Source organism: Ambystoma mexicanum, chromosome 4q, assembly GCF_040938575.1.
Source record: "Ambystoma mexicanum isolate Mex_15411 chromosome 4q, UKY_AmexF1_1, whole genome shotgun sequence".
NCBI classification, from domain to species: Eukaryota; Metazoa; Chordata; class Amphibia; order Caudata; family Ambystomatidae; genus Ambystoma; species Ambystoma mexicanum.
Window position 1 is genome coordinate 1,283,426,884 of NC_090928.1, and position 21,370 is coordinate 1,283,448,253.

The 21,370-nt window shown below is 43.7% G+C and overlaps 2 protein-coding genes across 4 annotated transcripts in view; both read right to left on the minus strand.

Annotated features, from left to right (window-relative positions):
* Window positions 1-9,322: 9,322 nt before the first annotated feature.
* Window positions 9,323-14,188, minus strand: LOC138468369 (uncharacterized). Its single transcript, XM_069608903.1, has 2 exons — window positions 10,198-14,188; window positions 9,323-9,751 (listed from the first exon to the last, which is right to left on the minus strand). The coding sequence occupies exon 1, from the start codon at window positions 13,164-13,166 to the stop codon at window positions 11,031-11,033; it is 2,136 nt and encodes a 711-aa protein (XP_069465004.1). The 5' UTR covers window positions 13,167-14,188; the 3' UTR covers window positions 9,323-9,751; window positions 10,198-11,030.
* A 134-nt stretch (window positions 14,189-14,322) lies between these two features.
* Window positions 14,323-21,370, minus strand: part of LOC138468368 (uncharacterized) — a 61,536-nt gene continuing 54,488 nt past the window's right edge. For 2 of the 3 annotated variants that reach the window (XM_069608902.1, XM_069608900.1), the window contains one exon: window positions 14,323-20,594. In XM_069608902.1, the coding sequence (XP_069465003.1) occupies window positions 16,029-18,164 (2,136 nt within the window). In that variant the 5' untranslated portion in view covers window positions 18,165-20,594 and the 3' untranslated portion in view covers window positions 14,323-16,028. The remainder of the gene's footprint in view (window positions 20,595-21,370) is intronic. The other variant, XM_069608901.1, reaches the window with a different exon arrangement.

Sequence of the window (21,370 nt, forward strand, 5' to 3'; positions counted from 1 at the left end):
CTCGTACTCACCTTCCTCCAGATGTACGACCACCACCCCCACATGTTTTTCTCCTGTTTCTTGATTTATTGAGGCTGACCCATCAATAAAGAATGTTTCACCTTCTGCTAGCGCGTTTTCACTTACTATTGTGGCTCCATTCTCTTCCCCTTGATACGTAGCACAGTCTTGCGCTTGCATATCTTCTAAAGTGCATGGTTCAGAAATAAAACGTGCAGGGTTTACCACTTTACATCGTACCACGTGAATGTTTGCGCTTGACAGGATCACCTCATAGGCTGTGGCTCTCTGTGTAGTTAGGGTACTCTTGGATCTTTCCAATATTGCGAACAGGGAGTATTCCACGTATAGGGTCACTGAGCACCCCATCACTATGGTGGCGCTTTTCTCAATTGCGAACGCGGCAGCTGCGAGGGCCTGTTCGCACGCGAAGTGGCCCTGCATTACTGCGTCCAATGTTCCACTGTAATAGGCCAGTGGTTTGTGTCCCAGTGATGTTTTTTTGTGTTAGGACGGCTGCCATGAGTGTCCCTTTGCAGTGTGAGAATAAGTAAAACTCGCGTTCATAATCAGGGTTCGCGAGTACTGGCGCGCTTGATATCAGTTCTTTGAGTGATGTAAATGCATCACATACTTCTGAACTCCAGTGTATATCTGTGTTTTCTTTCTGTGCTTCTTTTAGTGCTTGGAGTAGTGGGCGGGTGTGCGCAGCGTAGTCTAGGATCCATGCACGTCAGTAATTGCACATTCCCAGGTATTTTTGCATGTCTTTCACTGTGTATGATATCTTTACAGCTGAAATTGCTGCTACTTTATCCGGAATTATTCTCTTCCCATCTTTTCATATCAGCTGTCCTAGATACAGGACTTCGCGCTGACAGTATTGCAATTTCTCCTTGTCGACTTTATACCCCTTGTTTTGCGAGCAGAGTCAGGAGAGCAATTGAATCTTGTCTACATTCTGCTTCATTTTTGCTGCAGATCGTCCACGTACTGGATTATCGTGCTCTCTGCTGTTATGTTTCCAAGATCTTCATGCAAGATTCTATTGAATATGCTGGGGCTCTCGCAGTAACCTTGTGGCAATCTACAATGTTCGTACCTCCTCCCCCCTAGAGTGAATGCTGTCAGGTATCTGCATTCTTCTGCAAGTGGTATTGAGAAGAATGCATTCTTCAAGTCCACCACGGTGAAGTGGGATGCATCTTTTGGGATACTGCACAAAATGGATGCGGGATTAGGGACCAGAGGGAACTCTTTCTGAATTACGTCATTGAGTGGGCAGAGATCTTGGATCATCCTCCACGCCCCTCCCTTCGCTTTTTTGATGGGATAGATGCACGTGTTGCATGGGGAATTCGATGGCCCTATTATCCCCTGCGTCAGTAAGGCATTTATCGTATCTTTTATCCCTTCCTCAGCTTCTCATGATAGTGGGTATTGCTTCACTCGCGGTAGTATGGCGCCAGGTTTGAGTGTAATTTTCACTGGGGCCACTCCGTGCAGTAAACCTACATCATGTGGTCCTGATGTCCACAATTTGTAGGGCACCGTCTGCATGTCATCATTAAAAAAGGATGGTGGGACCCCCACTACTGCCAATAAGTCTACTGGCACTTGTCTTTGTTGTATGTGTGTGAGAACAATTTCACTTGGAGCTCAAATCTGTTATTACATCAGAGGATGCATATTGGGGAGAGGCTATACCAATGCACAAAGTGCAGGGGAAACTTCAATTACAGCTCTAATCTATGCAGGCATCAAAAGCTTCAGACCGGAGAGTGACCAACCCAGTGCATGAAGGGTGAGAGAAGCTGCCATCACATCAGATGCTGCATACATGGGTGAAACCATACGAGTGCAAGAAAGGCCTCAGTCCCAGTTCTCATCTGCACAGGCATCACATACTGCATACTGAAGAGAAACTGTAACAGCATACAACATGCATGCAACATGCATGCAAAGCTTCACTCTGGGCTCTGACCTGTACAAACATCCAATGGTCCACACTGGCGAGCGACTGAACCAGAGCACACAGTGCAAGTAAAACTTTGCTCAGAGGTCTGCTTCGTGCCGCTGTCAGACAATCACTCCTAGTGAGAAATTTGAATAGCGTACGAAATGGAAGACAAGTTCCTCTCCAAGCTGTGACTTTTATTAACATTAGAAAAGCCTCTGAGGTGGGATTTTGAGCGTCATCAGAAGATCCATTCAAGGGGGGAAACATACCCCACTTGTAAACATTCCCGGACGGCTCATGGAGTAAGCAGTGAGGAGAACATGTACAGATAACCTGAAAATTAGAATGCAAATAAAACCAGGACTGGACGAGCGGCCCACCCCTGACATGGATCACGAGTGCTGCAGTGTATTAAACAGTGTAAATGTATGTTCACATAATGCATCATCAATTGCTTCATTCTGTCTCTCATGTCATTAAATTGATTTGCCAATTACAGCTGGTATTTCAGTGCCATTCTGCATAGAAATAGCAAGTGTGCAATACTCTCTCGAGTACAGAAATGCCAACTTTGACAAATAAAATCTTCATTTTGTGCTTCTTTAAAAGGATTTAAAAACAATGCAAAAATTAGATGACTGTAACCCCTGGCCCAAATGAGGCCCTTACAGATAGGGGGTTATGGAAAAATATATAAATATATAAGAAAAGACAAGCCACAAGAAGGAATTTTAAAGCTTTTATTGAATGTGTATGTGTGCAACATGAATTTACCTGACTGTACCACGATCCCCACCAGGGGAGAAACATGGAACCTTGAGGCTGAGAGACAATGGGAAGGCCTCCCCTGCCAACAGACAGAGACATGGACTGGAATTGCCTGAAGAGGACAGAAAGAAAGGAAAGAGCTGCACTCCCTGGGGGGTCACAGGCTTGAGCAGCCCTACCCCTGGGACTCCTGAAGGGGTCGAGCTGGGCTGCGGGCTGGGCCAGAGCAGAGAAGGTGAAAGCCCTGGGCCGCTTGTGCAGTGCAGCCTGGGTGAAGAGTAACGCCTGTGCCTGAGGCCGTGGGTGAAGATAATGCCTCAGTCTGGGGCCACGGGTCACTGTGACCTGACCCAGAGCGTGGCCTGAGGGGAATGTGGCAAACGGTGGCCAATCCGGGCACACCAGAGAAGGTGGAAGCCCCGGGCCACGTCTGCTGTGTGGCCCGAGTGAATAAATGGCAGCAAGGGATCCTCCCGACGGCTCGCGCTTGGCTGCCAGTGGCCTGAAAGCAATGTCCCTGCCAGCATTAAGTGGCAGGTTGCCACCACAGGAAGGAAGGGGCACATCAAGCCACTTCAGTTTTACAACCACCACCACCACCACAGAGGAAAGCAGAATGAGGGGCTTTCAAAGTCCTTGAAACAACAGTCTAAAGCCACCAACACATAGGGGAGCAGAATGAGGGGCTTTCAAAGCCCTGGAAGCAACACCACCACCATGGGGGAAGTCAGGGCTCCAGAACGCCTATAGGGACTCGGGGCTCCCAAAGCACTATGTGAGCACAGGGCTCCCAAAGCCCAGGAAGTGCAGACAAGTGTCCTGTGACAGCCACCCACAGCGGGGGTTGGAGATAAACCTCAGAGGCGCCCCAGCACGGATGCTGCTGCGAGAAGGTACTGCGCACTATTGACCTGTTACGTTATGTGACTGACTGATATAGACTGATAAGAAGACTGGGATTTAAATGTAAGTGATGGCAGTCTGCAGCTGCCAGGTTTGTGAAAAAAGGGGAAATGCATTAAATGTTGGCAAGGGGCTAATGGAAGGGTTGGCATGGAGGTGTGAGACCCAGGGTATGTATAATTAGGAACCTGGTCAAAATTCATATGTTGCAGGGCTGATTCACATGCTATCTTCTAGCGAGTTGAATGGTTAAATGAAAGGGACAAACTCACATGGGGAAGTGGCGTGTTTTAGATGAAAGCCCGTAAGGGCCACAGAACTCCCCTCTGGTGTACGTTGCCTTATTTGAGATCATGGCCCATCCCCTGAATTAAGATCCTTGTTATTTGCAGGTTGCTCCGTGCCTCACCAGAACAGGTGGACTGGGATGGTTCCAGTGGGGTCCATCTCTGGCCCAGAGCATTTTTAAATACTGTGCGCTCCTGAGATAGGAAATACATCCATTATTTTCCCTGAAAGTGCCTTTCATCTTTAAGAGAAACAGAGAATGCCAAGGAATTGACCAGTCAAAAATGTGATCAATTATTTCAGTCGCTTTACTTCTCCGTCAAAAACTTCCACCATTGCTGAATACGTGGCGTGCCGAAGATTTCAAGAAGGGACAGGCATTTTCCACTTGTGGAGGACACAAAAAATACTTTTGGAGGGAAAAGAGGTGCCATTGGTAGGCCCAGGCTTGCCTTGGTAGGGTTGGGCTTGCCTTAATAGAGCTGAGCTTTCCTTAACAGGCCTGAGCTTCCCTTAATAGGGCTGACCTTGACTTAATATGACTGGTTGTGCCTCGTTAGGGCTGGGCTTGCCTTAATAGAGCTGAGCTTTCCTTAATAGGGCTGAGCTTGCCTTGATAAGGCGGAGATTTCCTTGATAGGGCAGAGCATGACTTAATAGAACAAAGCTTGACTTAATAGAACAAAGCTTGACTTAATGGGGCTGGGCTTGCATTGTTAGGGATGGAGGGATGGACTTTCCCTGATTGGGATGTGCTTTTCTTGACAGGGATGAGCTTGGGTTTTATTAATAAGATTTGGCTTGCTTTCATAGGTCTGAGCTGTCATTAATAGGGCTGGGCATCCCTTGATAGGGCTGTGCTTTTGTGGAAGTGATGTACCGATTGGCTTGACTTAATAGGGGTGCACTCCCCTTCATAGGGCTTGGCTGAGATTGATAGGGTGGCATTGCCTTGATATGACTTGACATGGCTTAATAAAGCAGACCTTGCCTTAATAGGGATGGGCTTGCCTTTATATGGCTAGGTGTGCCTTGATATGGCTGGGCCTGCCTTGACAGGGCTGGGCTCGCTGTGATAGGGCTGAGCTTTCCTTGATAGGGCTGGGCTTACCTTAGTAGAACTAGGCTCACCTGGAGAATGTGGGGCTTGGCTTAATAGTACTGGGCTCACCTTGAATGAGCTGGGCTCGCCTTGATAGGGCTGGGACTGCCTTGATAGGGATAGACTTGACATAACATGGTTGAGCTTGCCTTCATAGGGCTGGGCTTACCTTAGTAGAACTAGGCTCACCTGGATAATGTGGGGCTTGGCTTAATAGTACTGGGCACACCTTGAATGAGCTTGGCTCACCTCGATTGGGCTGGGAAGGCCTTGATAGGGATAGACCTGCCATAATATGGTTGAGCTTGTCTTGATAGGGCTTAGGTTGCTTTGATAGGGCTGAGCTTGCCTTGTGTGGTAGGTCAGAAGAAGGAGGCAGACCAGTATGCTTGATCCATACAAAGGTGTTATTCAAAGCCTATCCCTGATCTATGGGTTTCCCTAACTAACCAAAATTCACTAGTGTGCTTGTCCTCTGGTGAAAGTCCAAATAAATAGTCTGTCCTCCATCCAAGAAAACTAATCTATCCTGACCCTATCACTAAGATAGAATAAAATAAAGTCCAGGAGAATGACTCGTTTCTCCTGGATAGGATTCCCCAGGCTGAGTTTACAATCTTGAGATAGTCTTCTACTATTTGCAATCTTTTCACTGTGTCTCAGAAAATCTCTCTGTATGGAATGTCCTTTCAGATATTGAATCTTTCTTCTTTTCATTCTTTTGGTTCTTGAGTTCACGACAGAAGACCTAATTTCATATAGATTTCTTTTCTCCACTGTTTTTCTGCTCGGGACTATTTCGGTAGACAAAAAGGGTTCTCTTGTTCTCTCCTTCTCTTCTTATTTTAATTCCCAATACCTATGTCTTTCTTGGCTTTCTTTCTTATTACTGTGATGAATAGACTGATTCCCTGAGCATTTATCACCATCTCAGTTTTCAGACTTTCTACTGGGACGAGTAGGGCGAGTCCCAGAGTGTTTATGGCTTTCTGAATTTCAACCTTTTCACTGGAACGTGTAGGCAGAGTTCCAGAGCTCTGACCACTCTCTTGGAACTTGTTCTTTCCATTGGGATGAGCAGGCTGAATCCCTGAGTGTTGACCACCCTGATCTTTCCACTAGGATGAGTGGGCTGAGGTTTGAAATGCTGACCACTCTCTTGGATTGTGTTCTTTCCACTGGGACGAGTAGGTTGAGGATCAGAGTGCTTATCACCCTTCTTAATCACTGCCCCATCCCTGGGACTGGTAGGCTGATAGTATTCTTTCTTCTGAGGATCAGAGTGCTTATCACCCTTCTTAATCACTGCCCCATCCCTGGGACTGGTAGGCTGATAGTATTCTTTCTTCTGAGGATCAGAGTGCTTATCACCCTTCTTAATCACTGCCCCATCCCTGGGACTGGTAGGCTGATAGTATTCTTTCTTCTGAGGATCAGAGTGCTTATCACCCTTCTTAATCACTGCCCCATCCCTGGGACTGGTAGGCTGATAGTATTCTTTCTTCTGAGGATCAGAGTGCTTATCACCCTTCTTAATCACTGCCCCATCCCTGGGACTGGTAGGCTGATAGTATTCTTTCTTCTGAGGATCAGAGTGCTTATCACCCTTCTTAATCACTGCCCCATCCCTGGGACTGGTAGGCTGATAGTATTCTTTCTTCTGAGGATCAGAGTGCTTATCACCCTTCTTAATCACTGCCCCATCCCTGGGACTGGTAGGCTGATAGTATTCTTTCTTCTGAGGATCAGAGTGCTTATCACCCTTCTTAATCACTGCCCCATCCCTGGGACTGGTAGGCTGATAGTATTCTTTCTTCTGAGGATCAGAGTGCTTATCACCCTTCTTAATCACTGCCCCATCCCTGGGACTGGTAGGCTGATAGTATTCTTTCTTCTGAGGATCAGAGTGCTTATCACCCTTCTTAATCACTGCCCCATCCCTGGGACTGGTAGGCTGATAGTATTCTTTCTTCTGAGGATCAGAGTGCTTATCACCCTTCTTAATCACTGCCCCATCCCTGGGACTGGTAGGCTGATAGTATTCTTTCTTCTGAGGATCAGAGTGCTTATCACCCTTCTTAATCACTGCCCCATCCCTGGGACTGGTAGGCTGATAGTATTCTTTCTTCTGAGGATCAGAGTGCTTATCACCCTTCTTAATCACTGCCCCATCCCTGGGACTGGTAGGCTGATAGTATTCTTTCTTCTGAGGATCAGAGTGCTTATCACCCTTCTTAATCACTGCCCCATCCCTGGGACTGGTAGGCTGATAGTATTCTTTCTTCCGAGGATCAGAGTGCTTATCACCCTTCTTAATCACTGCCCCATCCCTGGGACTGGTAGGCTGATAGTATTCTTTCTTCTCTGGCTTCCTCCCGGGTCTTCTGCCATCCCTGTTACCTTTGTTCCTACAGGTTGTCATCACTGGGACTGCTCTCAGGATCGGAGCTTTACTCCTCATCAGGATTGCTTCTCCTTACGTTTCGGTTTCTTCTTCTTACCCGCAGCTCAGTGGGATGAATGATACAACAGACTGTCGAATCTATCATTAATGGGTCATGCCACCTCTCTTAACTGGTTTAGTTTCTAGGGGTTTCCTTCCCCTACAGTCTTCAGCCCTCTGCACATTCAGTGTCTTCTTCTAATGATGTTGCCTTGAGAGGGCTGGCATGCCTTGATAGGACTGGGTTTATCTTGATTAGTTTGGGCTTGTGATGGGGGTGGACTTGCCTTGATAGGGCAGGGCTTGCCGTGATTGGGATGGGTTTGCCGTGATTGGGATGGGCTTGCTGTGATTGGGATGGGCTTGCCTCGATAGGGATGTGCCTCCCTTGATAAGGCAGATCTAGGGATACCTGTGAGAATTATCATTGCTCCCTCAAAGGGATCACTATGAGGGTTCTGATTGCACTCATGGTGGGATACCTGTGAGGATTATCATTTCCCCCTTGAAGAGTTCACTATGAGGATTCTGATAGATCCAACTAGCTACGTGGATTGAGTAGGGCCATTTTAGATAGCCCGAGAGGGGGCTTAGACAGAGGAGGCGACTGCTTTTTGGCCCTTACTGTAGAAATTAGACAGTAGAGGGGCAATACACTCTATATACTAACCAGGGGGAAAAGGACGCCTGGGTGAGGGTGGAAAAGGCTTCCTCAAGACGAGAGTGAGGGATGGCCCTAGCATTCTGCCTGAACATTTAATAAAATCTCTTGAACCCCCTCGGAGGTAGAGTGCTCTTTCAGCATCTGTGACAGCTGGGCATTCATCTAGCACTTCTTGTTGCACTGTTGGGACTCTCCAAACATTTTGCACTTCACAATACCAGAATACCAGATGGGTCTTTATTTAGATATCAGGATCATCAGCATTCAGGGATGGCCTCTGGTTTCTCAGAATGTAGTATTCAGGTCTCTCCCAGGCTGCTGGTTTCCAAGTATTTAGTTTGCAGGTCTACTGTAGACATCATCCTTGTCAGCATTCACTTGTCAGGTCTCTTCTAGACCACTTGCAGTAGTCACACCCTTGTTTCAGGGTCCAGGATGCAAGTTTGATCTCCAGCAAAGTGGCCTCCTTGTACCATGTGAGCTTGTCTCTAACTCGCCAGGTGTCAGCTGTCCCCTACCTGGTTTACTGCTGCCACTGCTAGTATCACCCAACCTATTTCATAATGTTTCAGCCATGCATGTATTGTGTTGCCCCTTCTGATAGGCTGAGACTGCCAGAGTGTTGTGTCATTTACTTGGGTTGGGCTATTTCCATGGTTTTCCTTAACTGGCCCCCAAAACCTGTAACCAGCAACTTCCCTTCAATGGTAAATTGCAGTATTAGTCTCACCTGGCAGTTCTGTGTTATAAGTGCAATGCACTGTTGGCAATGTCATGGATATCTGCTTGCATCCCTAAATGTTGTCACTGGAACACCTTTCCCATGATGCCAGGTTAGTGAGGCCACTACCCAATAGTCCACCTGGGGGTGGTATAATGAGGGAGGATTTCATGGGAAGGGCTGCACCCCCCGTGGGAACAGGGACAACCATCTAGGGTATGTCCCGGGACAACACACCCAAACACCATCACTCTCCTCTCTATCGCCTGAGAAATCTGTACCTAGTAAAGAGATGTGTTATTGTAGACCTCAAGACCTTGTCTATCTTGAAAGTACTGTGATGAAAAAGCCAATTACAAAAAACCCCACTAAACAGCTTCCTTCCCTTACCGTGCTGAGTGAACCAACTTAGATGTATGTGTACTTAATTTTTGCATACTTAAACCTAAACAAAAGGGCACTTCACCTCTTAATTATCGAAAAATATTCATATTTTATTGTTTATCACACCATATTGACAATTCTAATATACACAATTAAAAATATTCCAAACACATATTCAACAATAAATCATTGTATGTACATCTTTCTTCATTACAAATGAAGGCATAGACATATCTACTTAGACAAACCTTTTATATGCCTTACTGGGGGTGTGTTCTCTTTTATAGAACGAACCCCACTCTTATTTCTGCCCTTCCTAATTTCTCTGGGCAAAGCGGACTGTGCCAACACTTTTATAAAAATGTGTTTCTAGGACCAGCATGGAAATATATCTTTAAGAATAGGCTAGGTCAGTAATCCCTATGGCGAATCCTGCTGGTACTGTCTTCAGGGCACATAGGCTTAGTTCATATAGTGGTTTTCACCCACTTAATGGTTTGTCGTAATTTGCAATCTTTCTAAAAGACAAATAAAACAGTAGCATTTTAAAATAAGGTTAAAATAAAACATTTTTTATGCAAAAAACGAAATACATCAGTTAACGTTTCAACTCTGTTGGCATTATAGACAGCAGGGATACATAATTGGTTAAGTGGTCTAGATTATTGTCCACTACCACACTTCATCTTATATTCAACATGATTTAATCTCTTCATTTAATGTGTCTGCAAAAGTGCATTTTACCCTTTGAAACTTGATTTCCTTGGGCTGACCGTCTTTTTCCAACACATATTTGTTAAAAGACTTCTTCTAAGCGGGGGGGGGGGGAGGGGGGAAGGGGGAAAAAAGGGGGGGGGAGGGGGGAGAGAGAAGGGAGGGGGGAAGGAGAGAAAAGGGGGATATCACATGTCTCTGTATGATAATATATCACCCTATTCTCAGTATAAGTAAGCTGAACGCTCACCTTTCGCTAGATCTTCAATCTTTTCTCGTGCGGGCTAGTTCCTGTTAGCACTGTGCGGGCACTGTTGCTGCCCAATGGAGTTCTCTTTGTCTAAGGAACGGGGCGTCTCCCTACTAGTATGTGGCTTTGCTCTGTAACAGAAGAAATAAGCCATTGTTACTTGTCAAGACGATGTCAGTGGTCACCTCCACACCCTCTTTTTGGAAATGAGGTTTGTCAGAGTGATAAAATCTACTACCTTCAAATTTCCTTCATTTCTATAGGGGGACTTCATCTCTCATCGCCGTTCATGCGGCCACCCGAGGCATGTTCTAATTAAAACAGAATCATATAGTGAAAAACGGGGGGAACGACATTAGATATCTCTATAATGGATCCCACACTATATACTTTGTCCCTTCGTCTCACCTCATGGGTCTGTGTACCGACTGATATCCCGTGCACAGTGTGTCTGCAGTCGAGCGTGCCGCTCGCGGAAAAACGTCTGCTGCTCGGTCGTGCTACGAGCCTACTAACGCTCTTGTTTCATTTTAAGCAGATAGTGTGTCACATGATATTTGTGCGTACCTGCGTCTCGTGATGTAACGTGACCCGCAATCCTTCTCTTAAAGGTATACCTATACTGTTTAAGTGTCGCTGCTCTTAACATGACGTGTAAATATACGATTTCCAAATGTTACACGTTAGGAAGTTTAGCGTCTCTAATGCGCTCTGTCATGGTACAATTGGCATATGCCATGCCGTTTTGTGCTATTCACTTATTCTCTTATAAGATGTTTGATTTCACAGACAGGGTGCATGTTGTAGAAAAACTTCTAACCCAGATGTCTTGTTCATGTTTTGTCATGTATGAAAAGGGACCATTCAATGGAAATATTTAATCCGTTTCTTACAGTGTCTAGGGAATATATCCATTTCTGTTCTGTTTGTCTTAGCTTTAGATCTCTATTACCTCCTCTTGGTTGCGCAGTTATTACTTCTATAATGAACCAATGGATGTCATGTACTCCATGGTGGGCGCTTCTAAAATGAGCCACTAGAGGTTTTTCGGGAACCTGGTTCTTCACACAGGATCTGTGTTCACAGATTCTCTGACGAATGGGTCTCTTGGTTTTGCCAATATATAACAGGCCACATGGGCATCTAATGCCATAAACTACCCACTTAGAGTTACAATTCGTGAAATGTTTCAATACCCATTTTCTCCCTTTGAGGTCTACCTCTTTCATGTTAGATGTTAATTCACACACAGAGCAACCGCCACATCTGAAGTGACCTACCACCGGAGGTAGATTCCACAATGTCGATTGATTAGTGGGCTTATCCTTAGACGATGGTTTATATGTGTGTACAAGTTTGTCTCTCAAGTTGGGCATACGACGAAACGCAAAGCGAGGTTTACTGATTGAGAAATCTTCGGTGTTAATAATGTTCCAGTTCTTCAATATACATCTCCGCAGATCGTTACTTATCGGAGAGAATGTGGAGACACAAGTGATCTTTTCCTCTATGACTCGTGGTTGTGGTGTCAAGCACCTATGTCTTGGAGTATTTTTGGCTCTTCTCATAGATCTCCGTACTATGTGAGAAGGGTAGCCCCTTGCCCTCAGTCTAGTCGTTAAATCTTTGCTGTGGATTTCAAATTCTTCCTTATGGGTACAGTTCCTTCTAACCCGTAGGAACTGTCCAAATGGTAAATTTTGTCGCAGAGATTGGGGATGGAAGCTATCAAACAGTAGCAGAGTATTTTTATCTGTAGCCTTCCTGAACAGAGTGGTGCCTAATTTGTTCTCTGCGTCTTTGAAGATCTCTAAATCTAGAAAAGGGATCTTTTCTTGGTTGAAGGTCATGGTGAAGTTAATACATTCATCTTGGTCATTGACCCAGGTAATGAACGAATTTAGTTCTATTTCAGTTCCTCCCCACAACATGAACACATCGTCAATATAACGCACCCATGTTTTCATGAGGTGCTTAAAAGGATTATGGTCTGCATAGACTGAACGTGTCTCTAAATCATCCATAAAGAGGTTCGCAAGATCTGGTGCGAAACTGGAGCCCATGCTTGTACCATGTTGTTGCAGGTAAAACCTGTCTTCTTCAATGAAAAAATTGTTGGTGAGAGCAAGTCTGATACACTCCTGAATAAATGATGTTGGTACTGTCTTGTCCCTCCTTTTCTCTAGGTATTGACCCATAATTCTGACACACTTCATCTGGGGAATGCTTGTATACAGTGCTTCCACATCCAAGGTAACTAAGATGTCTGTGGGACCCACCACTATTGTGTCTAGTATTTTGATCATTTGGGTTGTATCTTGGACATATGAGCGCATCATTTTCACAAATGGCCTTAAGATAAAGTCAGAATATATCGACAAAGGTTCGAGAATAGATCCGATGGCTGCCACGATGGGCCGCCCCGGAGGCACCTCACGATGTTTATGAATTTTCGGTAGACAGTAGAAAGCTGGTGTGATCGGGTGAGCTTGTAGCAAAAAAGCTTTCTCATCGGTGTCGATCCACCCTTCACTTTCTGCATGGTCCATAAGACTAGATATTTCATCTCGAATTCTTGGTGTAGGATCGCATGGTAAGGGTTTGTAGAAGGTGATTCTTTCGAGTTGTTTCTTTACTTCAGCCCGGTATAGCTCTATACCCCATAGGACTACTCCTCCACCCTTATCTGCAGGTTTAATCACAAACAATTCATTGTCAGCTAGATTTTTTAAAGCTGTCCTTTCCACTTTAGACAAATTGTCCCTGTGCTTATTTTTAGTTTGGACAAGATTTTTCATTTTACTTATGATCTTGTTCTCAAAACTGATGATTTCTGGTGAAACCATCGAGGTGAGAGGGGTGAAGGTAGATGGTGGTTTCAAACCCGAAGTGCTTTTGTCTCTGGGTCTTTGATCATCGTGATCTTTAAAGAAATACTTTAATCGAATCATGCGGAAAAAGTTCCGCATTTCTATTTCTGTGGTGAACTGGTCGGCTTTATTCACTGGAAAAAAAGACAGCCCTTTACTCAGAACACGAATTTCCGCTTCTGTGAGGATGTGTTGACTTAAATTAAAGATGGGGATCACCAAGTCGGCGGACCCGGCTGCCACTGTCGGGTCCGCATCCCGTGGTTGCCTGGTTGGCGGTTCCTCCCTCGTCTGCCCCGGTTCTGAAAAGGGCCCCTTTGTGGATTGCCTGTGGTGGCCCCCTCAGTGCTTGAACCACCGTCACTACTATTGGAAGAATTTGAAAAGGTTACGAACTTTCTAAAGGAGCGTTTCCTATTCCCACCTTGGCTATGGCCTGGGTTCGTGTTCATCTGTGTGAAAAAACTTGGCACCAGGTACGGATAGGTCACCTCTTCCTTATAGTACTGAACATCTTTTTTAAATTTCCACAATTTCTTGTCCATGGTGAAAGTTTTGAACTTCCCCATGTCCTCTTCTATTTTTTCCAATAGAGCTTTGGCATTAGGTATTATTGAATCCTCTTTGATTTTCTTTTCTAATTCCGCTAGATCCAATTTTTGTTTTTTTGCTTCCTCATTTGCCGTCGTTATCACTAGGATAATCCAATCCCGGGAACACTTATTCCCTACGCCACTGAAATTTGCCATGAATTTGGGGTTATCCAGAAATACCCGGGGTATATTTTTAACTTGAAGACCCTCCGGGATGATCCCTGCTTTTAGGTATTCGACCATTAACTGGCCGTGGGATTCAGTACGTATTAGTTTCTTCACTTTCTGAGTAAGTAAATCCAGATCATTGGTGTTAGATGGAGTGGGATTGGCTGTTGCCGGGCTGGACTGTCCCAGAATCGACGGCAGTTCAAAGAACTCTTTGAACTGATCCTCCGAAAAGGAAACTATATTTACATTTTCCATTTTATCAAGCTAATTAGCTCTACCAACCAACGGGTTGTCCTATAGCATTGAATATTACTTGAGCTGTACCTATCCTCTTTTTAGGGGCTGAGTGGGTGAGGATAATGGAACACCAATTACAGAAAATCCCACTAAACAGCTTCCTTCCCTTACCGTGCTGAGTGAACCAACTTAGATGTATGTGTACTTAATTTTTGCATACTTAAACCTAAACAAAAGGGCACTTCACCTCTTAATTATCGAAAAATATTCATATTTTATTGTTTATCACACCATATTGACAATTCTAATATACACAATTAAAAATATTCCAAACACATATTCAACAATAAATCATTGTATGTACATCTTTCTTCATTACAAATGAAGGCATAGACATATCTACTTAGACAAACCTTTTATATGCCTTACTGGGGGTGTGTTCTCTTTTATAGAACGAACCCCACTCTTATTTCTGCCCTTCCTAATTTCTCTGGGCAAAGCGGACTGTGCCAACACTTTTATAAAAATGTGTTTCTAGGACCAGCATGGAAATATATCTTTAAGAATAGGCTAGGTCAGTAATCCCTATGGCGAATCCTGCTGGTACTGTCTTCAGGGCACATAGGCTTAGTTCATATAGTGGTTTTCACCCACTTAATGGTTTGTCGTAATTTGCAATCTTTCTAAAAGACAAATAAAACAGTTGCATTTTAAAATAAGGTTAAAATAAAACATTTTTTATGCAAAAAACGAAATACATCAGTTAACGTTTCAACTCTGTTGGCATTATAGACAGCAGGGATACATAATTGGTTAAGTGGTCTAGATTATTGTCCACTACCACACTTCATCTTATATTCAACATGATTTAATCTCTTCATTTAATGTGTCTGCAAAAGTGCATTTTACCCTTTGAAACTTGATTTTCTTGGGCTGACCGTCTCTTTCCAACACATATTTGTTAAAAGACTTCTTCTAAGCGGGGGGGGGGGAGGGGGGAAGGGGGAAAAAAGGGGGGGGAGGGGGGAGAGAGAAGGGAGGGGGGAAGGAGAGAAAAGGGGGATATCACATGTCTCTGTATGATAATATATCACCCTATTCTCAGTATAAGTAAGCTGAACGCTCACCTTTCGCTAGATCTTCAATCTTTTCTCGTGCGGGCTAGTTCCTGTTAGCACTGTGCGGGCACTGTTGCTGCCCAATGGAGTTCTCTTTGTCTAAGGAACGGGGCGTCTCCCTACTAGTATGTGGCTTTGCTCTGTAACAGAAGAAATAAGCCATTGTTACTTGTCAAGACGATGTCAGTGGTCACCTCCACACCCTCTTTTTGGAAATGAGGTTTGTCAGAGTGATAAAATCTACTACCTTCAAATTTCCTTCATTTCTATAGGGGGACTTCATCTCTCATCGCCGTTCATGCGGCCACCCGAGGCATGTTCTAATTAAAACAGAATCATATAGTGAAAAACGGGGGGAACGACATTAGATATCTCTATAATGGATCCCACACTATATACTTTGTCCCTTCGTCTCACCTCATGGGTCTGTGTACCGACTGATATCCCGTGCACAGTGTGTCTGCAGTCGAGCGTGCCGCTCGCGGAAAAACGTCTGCTGCTCGGTCGTGCTACGAGCCTACTAACGCTCTTGTTTCATTTTAAGCAGATAGTGTGTCACATGATATTTGTGCGTACCTGCGTCTCGTGATGTAACGTGACCCGCAATCCTTCTCTTAAAGGTATACCTATACTGTTTAAGTGTCGCTGCTCTTAACATGACGTGTAAATATACGATTTCCAAATGTTACACGTTAGGAAGTTTAGCGTCTCTAATGCGCTCTGTCATGGTACAATTGGCATATGCCATGCCGTTTTGTGCTATTCACTTATTCTCTTATAAGATGTTTGATTTCACAGACAGGGTGCATGTTGTAGAAAAACTTCTAACCCAGATGTCTTGTTCATGTTTTGTCATGTATGAAAAGGGACCATTCAATGGAAATATTTAATCCGTTTCTTACAGTGTCTAGGGAATATATCCATTTCTGTTCTGTTTGTCTTAGCTTTAGATCTCTATTACCTCCTCTTGGTTGCGCAGTTATTACTTCTATAATGAACCAATGGATGTCATGTACTCCATGGTGGGCGCTTCTAAAATGAGCCACTAGAGGTTTTTCGGGAACCTGGTTCTTCACACAGGATCTGTGTTCACAGATTCTCTGACGAATGGGTCTCTTGGTTTTGCCAATATATAACAGGCCACATGGGCATCTAATGCCATAAACTACCCACTTAGAGTTACAATTCGTGAAATGTTTCAATACCCATTTTCTCCCTTTGAGGTCTACCTCTTTCATGTTAGATGTTAATTCACACACAGAGCAACCGCCACATCTGAAGTGACCTACCACCGGAGGTAGATTCCACAATGTCGATTGATTAGTGGGCTTATCCTTAGACGATGGTTTATATGTGTGTACAAGTTTGTCTCTCAAGTTGGGCATACGACGAAACGCAAAGCGAGGTTTACTGATTGAGAAATCTTCGGTGTTAATAATGTTCCAGTTCTTCAATATACATCTCCGCAGATCGTTACTTATCGGAGAGAATGTGGAGACACAAGTGATCTTTTCCTCTATGACTCGTGGTTGTGGTGTCAAGCACCTATGTCTTGGAGTATTTTTGGCTCTTCTCATAGATCTCCGTACTATGTGAGAAGGGTAGCCCCTTGCCCTCAGTCTAGTCGTTAAATCTTTGCTGTGGATTTCAAATTCTTCCTTATGGGTACAGTTCCTTCTAACCCGTAGGAACTGTCCAAATGGTAAATTTTGTCGCAGAGATTGGGGATGGAAGCTATCAAACAGTAGCAGAGTATTTTTATCTGTAGCCTTCCTGAACAGAGTGGTGCCTAATTTGTTCTCTGCGACTTTGAAGATCTCTAAATCTAGAAAAGGGATCTTTTCTTGGTTGAAGGTCATGGTGAAGTTAATGCATTCATCTTGGTCATTGACCCAGGTAATGAACGAATTTAGTTCTATTTCAGTTCCTCCCCACAACATGAACACATCGTCAATATAACGCACCCATGTTTTCATGAGGTGCTTAAAAGGATTATGGTCTGCATAGACTGAACGTGTCTCTAAATCATCCATAAAGAGGTTCGCAAGATCTGGTGCGAAACTGGAGCCCATGCTTGTACCATGTTGTTGCAGGTAAAACCTGTCTTCTTCAATGAAAAAATTGTTGGTGAGAGCAAGTCTGATACACTCCTGAATAAATGATGTTGGTACTGTCTTGTCCCTCCTTTTCTCTAGGTATTGACCCATAATTCTGACACACTTCATCTGGGGAATGCTTGTATACAGTGCTTCCACATCCAAGGTAACTAAGATGTCTGTGGGACCCACCACTATTGTGTCTAGTATTTTGATCATTTGGGTTGTATCTTGGACATATGAGCGCATCATTTTCACAAATGGCCTTAAGAAAAAGTCAGAATATATCGACAAAGGTTCGAGAATAGATCCGATGGCTGCCACGATGGGCCGCCCCGGAGGCACCTCACGATGTTTATGAATTTTCGGTAGACAGTAGAAAGCTGGTGTGATCGGGTGAGCTTGTAGCAAAAAAGCTTTCTCATCGGTATCGATCCACCCTTCACTTTCTGCATGGTCCATAAGACTAGATATTTCATCTCGAATTCTTGGTGTAGGATCGCATGGTAAGGGTTTGTAGAAGGTGATTCTTTCGAGTTGTTTCTTTACTTCAGCCCGGTATAGCTCTATACCCCATAGGTCTACTCCTCCACCCTTATCTGCAGGTTTAATCACAAACAATTCATTGTCAGCTAGATTTTTTAAAGCTGTCCTTTCCACTTCAGACAAATTGTCCCTGTGCTTATTTTTAGTTTGGACAAGATTTTTCATTTTACTTATGATCTTGTTCTCAAAACTGATGATTTCTGGTGAAACCATCGAGGTGAGAGGGGTGAAGGTAGATGGTGGTTTCAAACCCGAAGTGCTTTTGTCTCTGGGTCTTTGATCATCGTGATCTTTAAAGAAATACTTTAATCGAATCATGCGGAAAAAGTTCCGCATTTCTATTTCTGTGGTGAACTGGTCGGCTTTATTCACTGGAACAAAAGACAGCCCTTTACTCAGAACACGAATTTCCGCTTCTGTGAGGATGTGTTGACTTAAATTAAAGATGGGGATCACCAAGTCGGCGGACCCGGCTGCCACTGTCGGGTCCGCATCCCGTGGTTGCCTGGTTGGCGGTTCCTCCCTCGTCTGCCCCGGTTCTGAAAAGGGCCTCTTTGTGGATTGCCTGTGGTGGCCCCCTCAGTGCTTGAACCACCGTCACTACTATTGGAAGAATTTGAAAAGGTTACGAACTTTCTAAAGGAGCGTTTCCTATTCCCACCTTGGCTATGGCCTGGGTTCGTGTTCATCTGTGTGAAAAAACTTGGCACCAGGTACGGATAGGTCACCTCTTCCTTATAGTACTGAACATCTTTTTTAAATTTCCACAATTTCTTGTCCATGGTGAAAGTTTTGAACTTCCCCATGTCCTCTTCTATTTTTTCCAATAGAGCTTTGGCATTAGGTATTATTGAATCCTCTTTGATTTTCTTTTCTAATTCCGCTAGATCCAATTTTTGTTTTTTTGCTTCCTCATTTGCCGTCGTTATCACTAGGATAATCCAATCCCGGGAACACTTATTCCCTACGCCACTGAAATTTGCCATGAATTTGGGGTTATCCAGAAATACCCGGGGTATATTTTTAACTTGAAGACCCTCCGGGATGATCCCTGCTTTTAGGTATTCGACCATTAACTGGCCGTGGGATTCAGTACGTATTAGTTTCTTCACTTTCTGAGTAAGTAAATCCAGATCATTGGTGTTAGATGGAGTGGGATTGGCTGTTGCCGGGCTGGACTGTCCCAGAATCGACGGCAGTTCAAAGAACTCTTTGAACTGATCCTCCGAAAAGGAAACTATATTTACATTTTCCATTTTATCAAGCTAATTAGCTCTACCAACCAACGGGTTGTCCTATAGCATTGAATATTACTTGAGCTGTACCTATCCTCTTTTTAGGGGCTGAGTGGGTGAGGATAATGGAACACCAATTACAAAAAATCCCACTAAACAGCTTCCTTCCCTTACCGTGCTGAGTGAACCAACTTAGATGTATGTGTACTTAATTTTTGCATACTTAAACCTAAACAAAAGGGCACTTCACCTCTTAATTATCGAAAAATATTCATATTTTATTGTTTATCACACCATATTGACAATTCTAATATACACAATTAAAAATATTCCAAACACATATTCAACAATAAATCATTGTATGTACATCTTTCTTCATTACAAATGAAGGCATAGACATATCTACTTAGACAAACCTTTTATATGCCTTACTGGGGGTGTGTTCTCTTTTATAGAACGAACCCCACTCTTATTTCTGCCCTTCCTAATTTCTCTGGGCAAAGCGGACTGTGCCAACACTTTTATAAAAATGTGTTTCTAGGACCAGCATGGAAATATATCTTTAAGAATAGGCTAGGTCAGTAATCCCTATGGCGAATCCTGCTGGTACTGTCTTCAGGGCACATAGGCTTAGTTCATATAGTGGTTTTCACCCACTTAATGGTTTGTCGTAATTTGCAATCTTTCTAAAAGACAAATAAAACAGTTGCATTTTAAAATAAGGTTAAAATAAAACATTTTTTATGCAAAAAACGAAATACATCAGTTAACGTTTCAACTCTGTTGGCATTATAGACAGCAGGGATACATAATTGGTTAAGTGGTCTAGATTATTGTCCACTACCACACTTCATCTTATATTCAACATGATTTAATCCCTTCATTGATGAAAAAGAACATACCAGACTTAAGTGGATCTAGAGAGGAGTTGAACCATGAAGATCACACCCGGGAGACAGAAGAAGGACTTGCACTTTAATCCAAACCAATAGTTCAATCTTGGTATAAAGTTGACAAGGGACTAGACCAGTTGTCTAATCCAGCCAAAGGAGGCAGCCGGTGTACGTGATCTCCAACATAGAAGATCTGCATCCTGTCCAGAAGCTGACGTGGAGCGGGGGACCCCACCGGGGAGCCATGAGAGTTCCTGGAGGGCTCAGCATGAGTGGAGCCATGCCATATTTTCACCCAGTTCCAGCAAATTGAGTCGCAAGTCTCTGTGAATGAAAAGGTGCACACAGAATGCATGAACAACCTGCCAAATGATTTCAATTCCTACAAATTTAACACTGATCGTACATGGGCAGAAATTAAATCTACAATTCTTGCCCAAAATAATTGTGACATCAACTCTCGAGTCCATTCGACACATCCTCCTCGGGTGTCATTTTTCAATGATGACACACCGTTATCTGCATCTGTGATGGAAGAGTTTATTCATTTGGCTCAGACGGTTGATGAGCAAGCTTTATCTGATGAGGCATGTCCTGGTACTGAGATGAAGTCATCAGAGATTTTTAATTCTTCTTCTCTGCGAAAGATAAAATCAGGCAGTTAAGTACTGATATATTAAATTCTGTTCCCAACCTGCAATCTGATGTGGCACTTATTGATGATCAGCCTTCTCTCACTGCCAATATTTAAAAAGAAAAAAGAAAAAGAATAATCTCAAGCCGGTATCGGCTATTAATGATGATTTGGATCCCAAACAAAATCCCCAAAGTCAGTTCAAAAATAGCAAACAAAAAAAAAGCTGGAAAAAATAACTTTTTGAAAGCTTTTGATAACATTTCTCAAGAAGCCGTCAAAAAGATCTAATGGTTTGAAAGTGACTGTAAAGAAAGTTAGCCAGCAAGTGGCGGAGGAAGCAGAGTCCCCTGTGTTGTCTGATCCGGGTATTAGTCTTCCCACAGCATCTGATTCAAGTAACGTAAGAGCGAAATCCACAACAGCTTCCCAGACTGATACAATCCCACCTCAAGATCCAGCTCCTGTTAAACCTGTGAAATTAGCTCCGTTTTTTTGTAGATAAAAACATTTGAAGTCGACAGACACATTTGTGAAATCTGATTCAACAACTGAGTCCACTGCAATACCATTCATCTCTTCTTTGCCTGAAGTATCTAATAATAGCTCACAACCGTCTCCCATACAAACTGCTAAACCAACTGACCTATCAATGTGTGAAATGCCATTTGCTGCCCCAAAATTATGGCTCAAACAATGTAAGCAAAAAAAAGGGCAGACTGCACTAAATCGAAGTGCTAGTCTTTCACATACCAAACAGATGTCAGATCTTTACTTGTT

What these genes read in the sequence shown, in the direction of transcription:
- LOC138468369 (XM_069608903.1), bottom strand. Translation starts at nt 13,166, where the DNA reads ATGCGGAACTTTTTCCGCATGATTCGATTAAAGTATTTCTTTAAAGAT.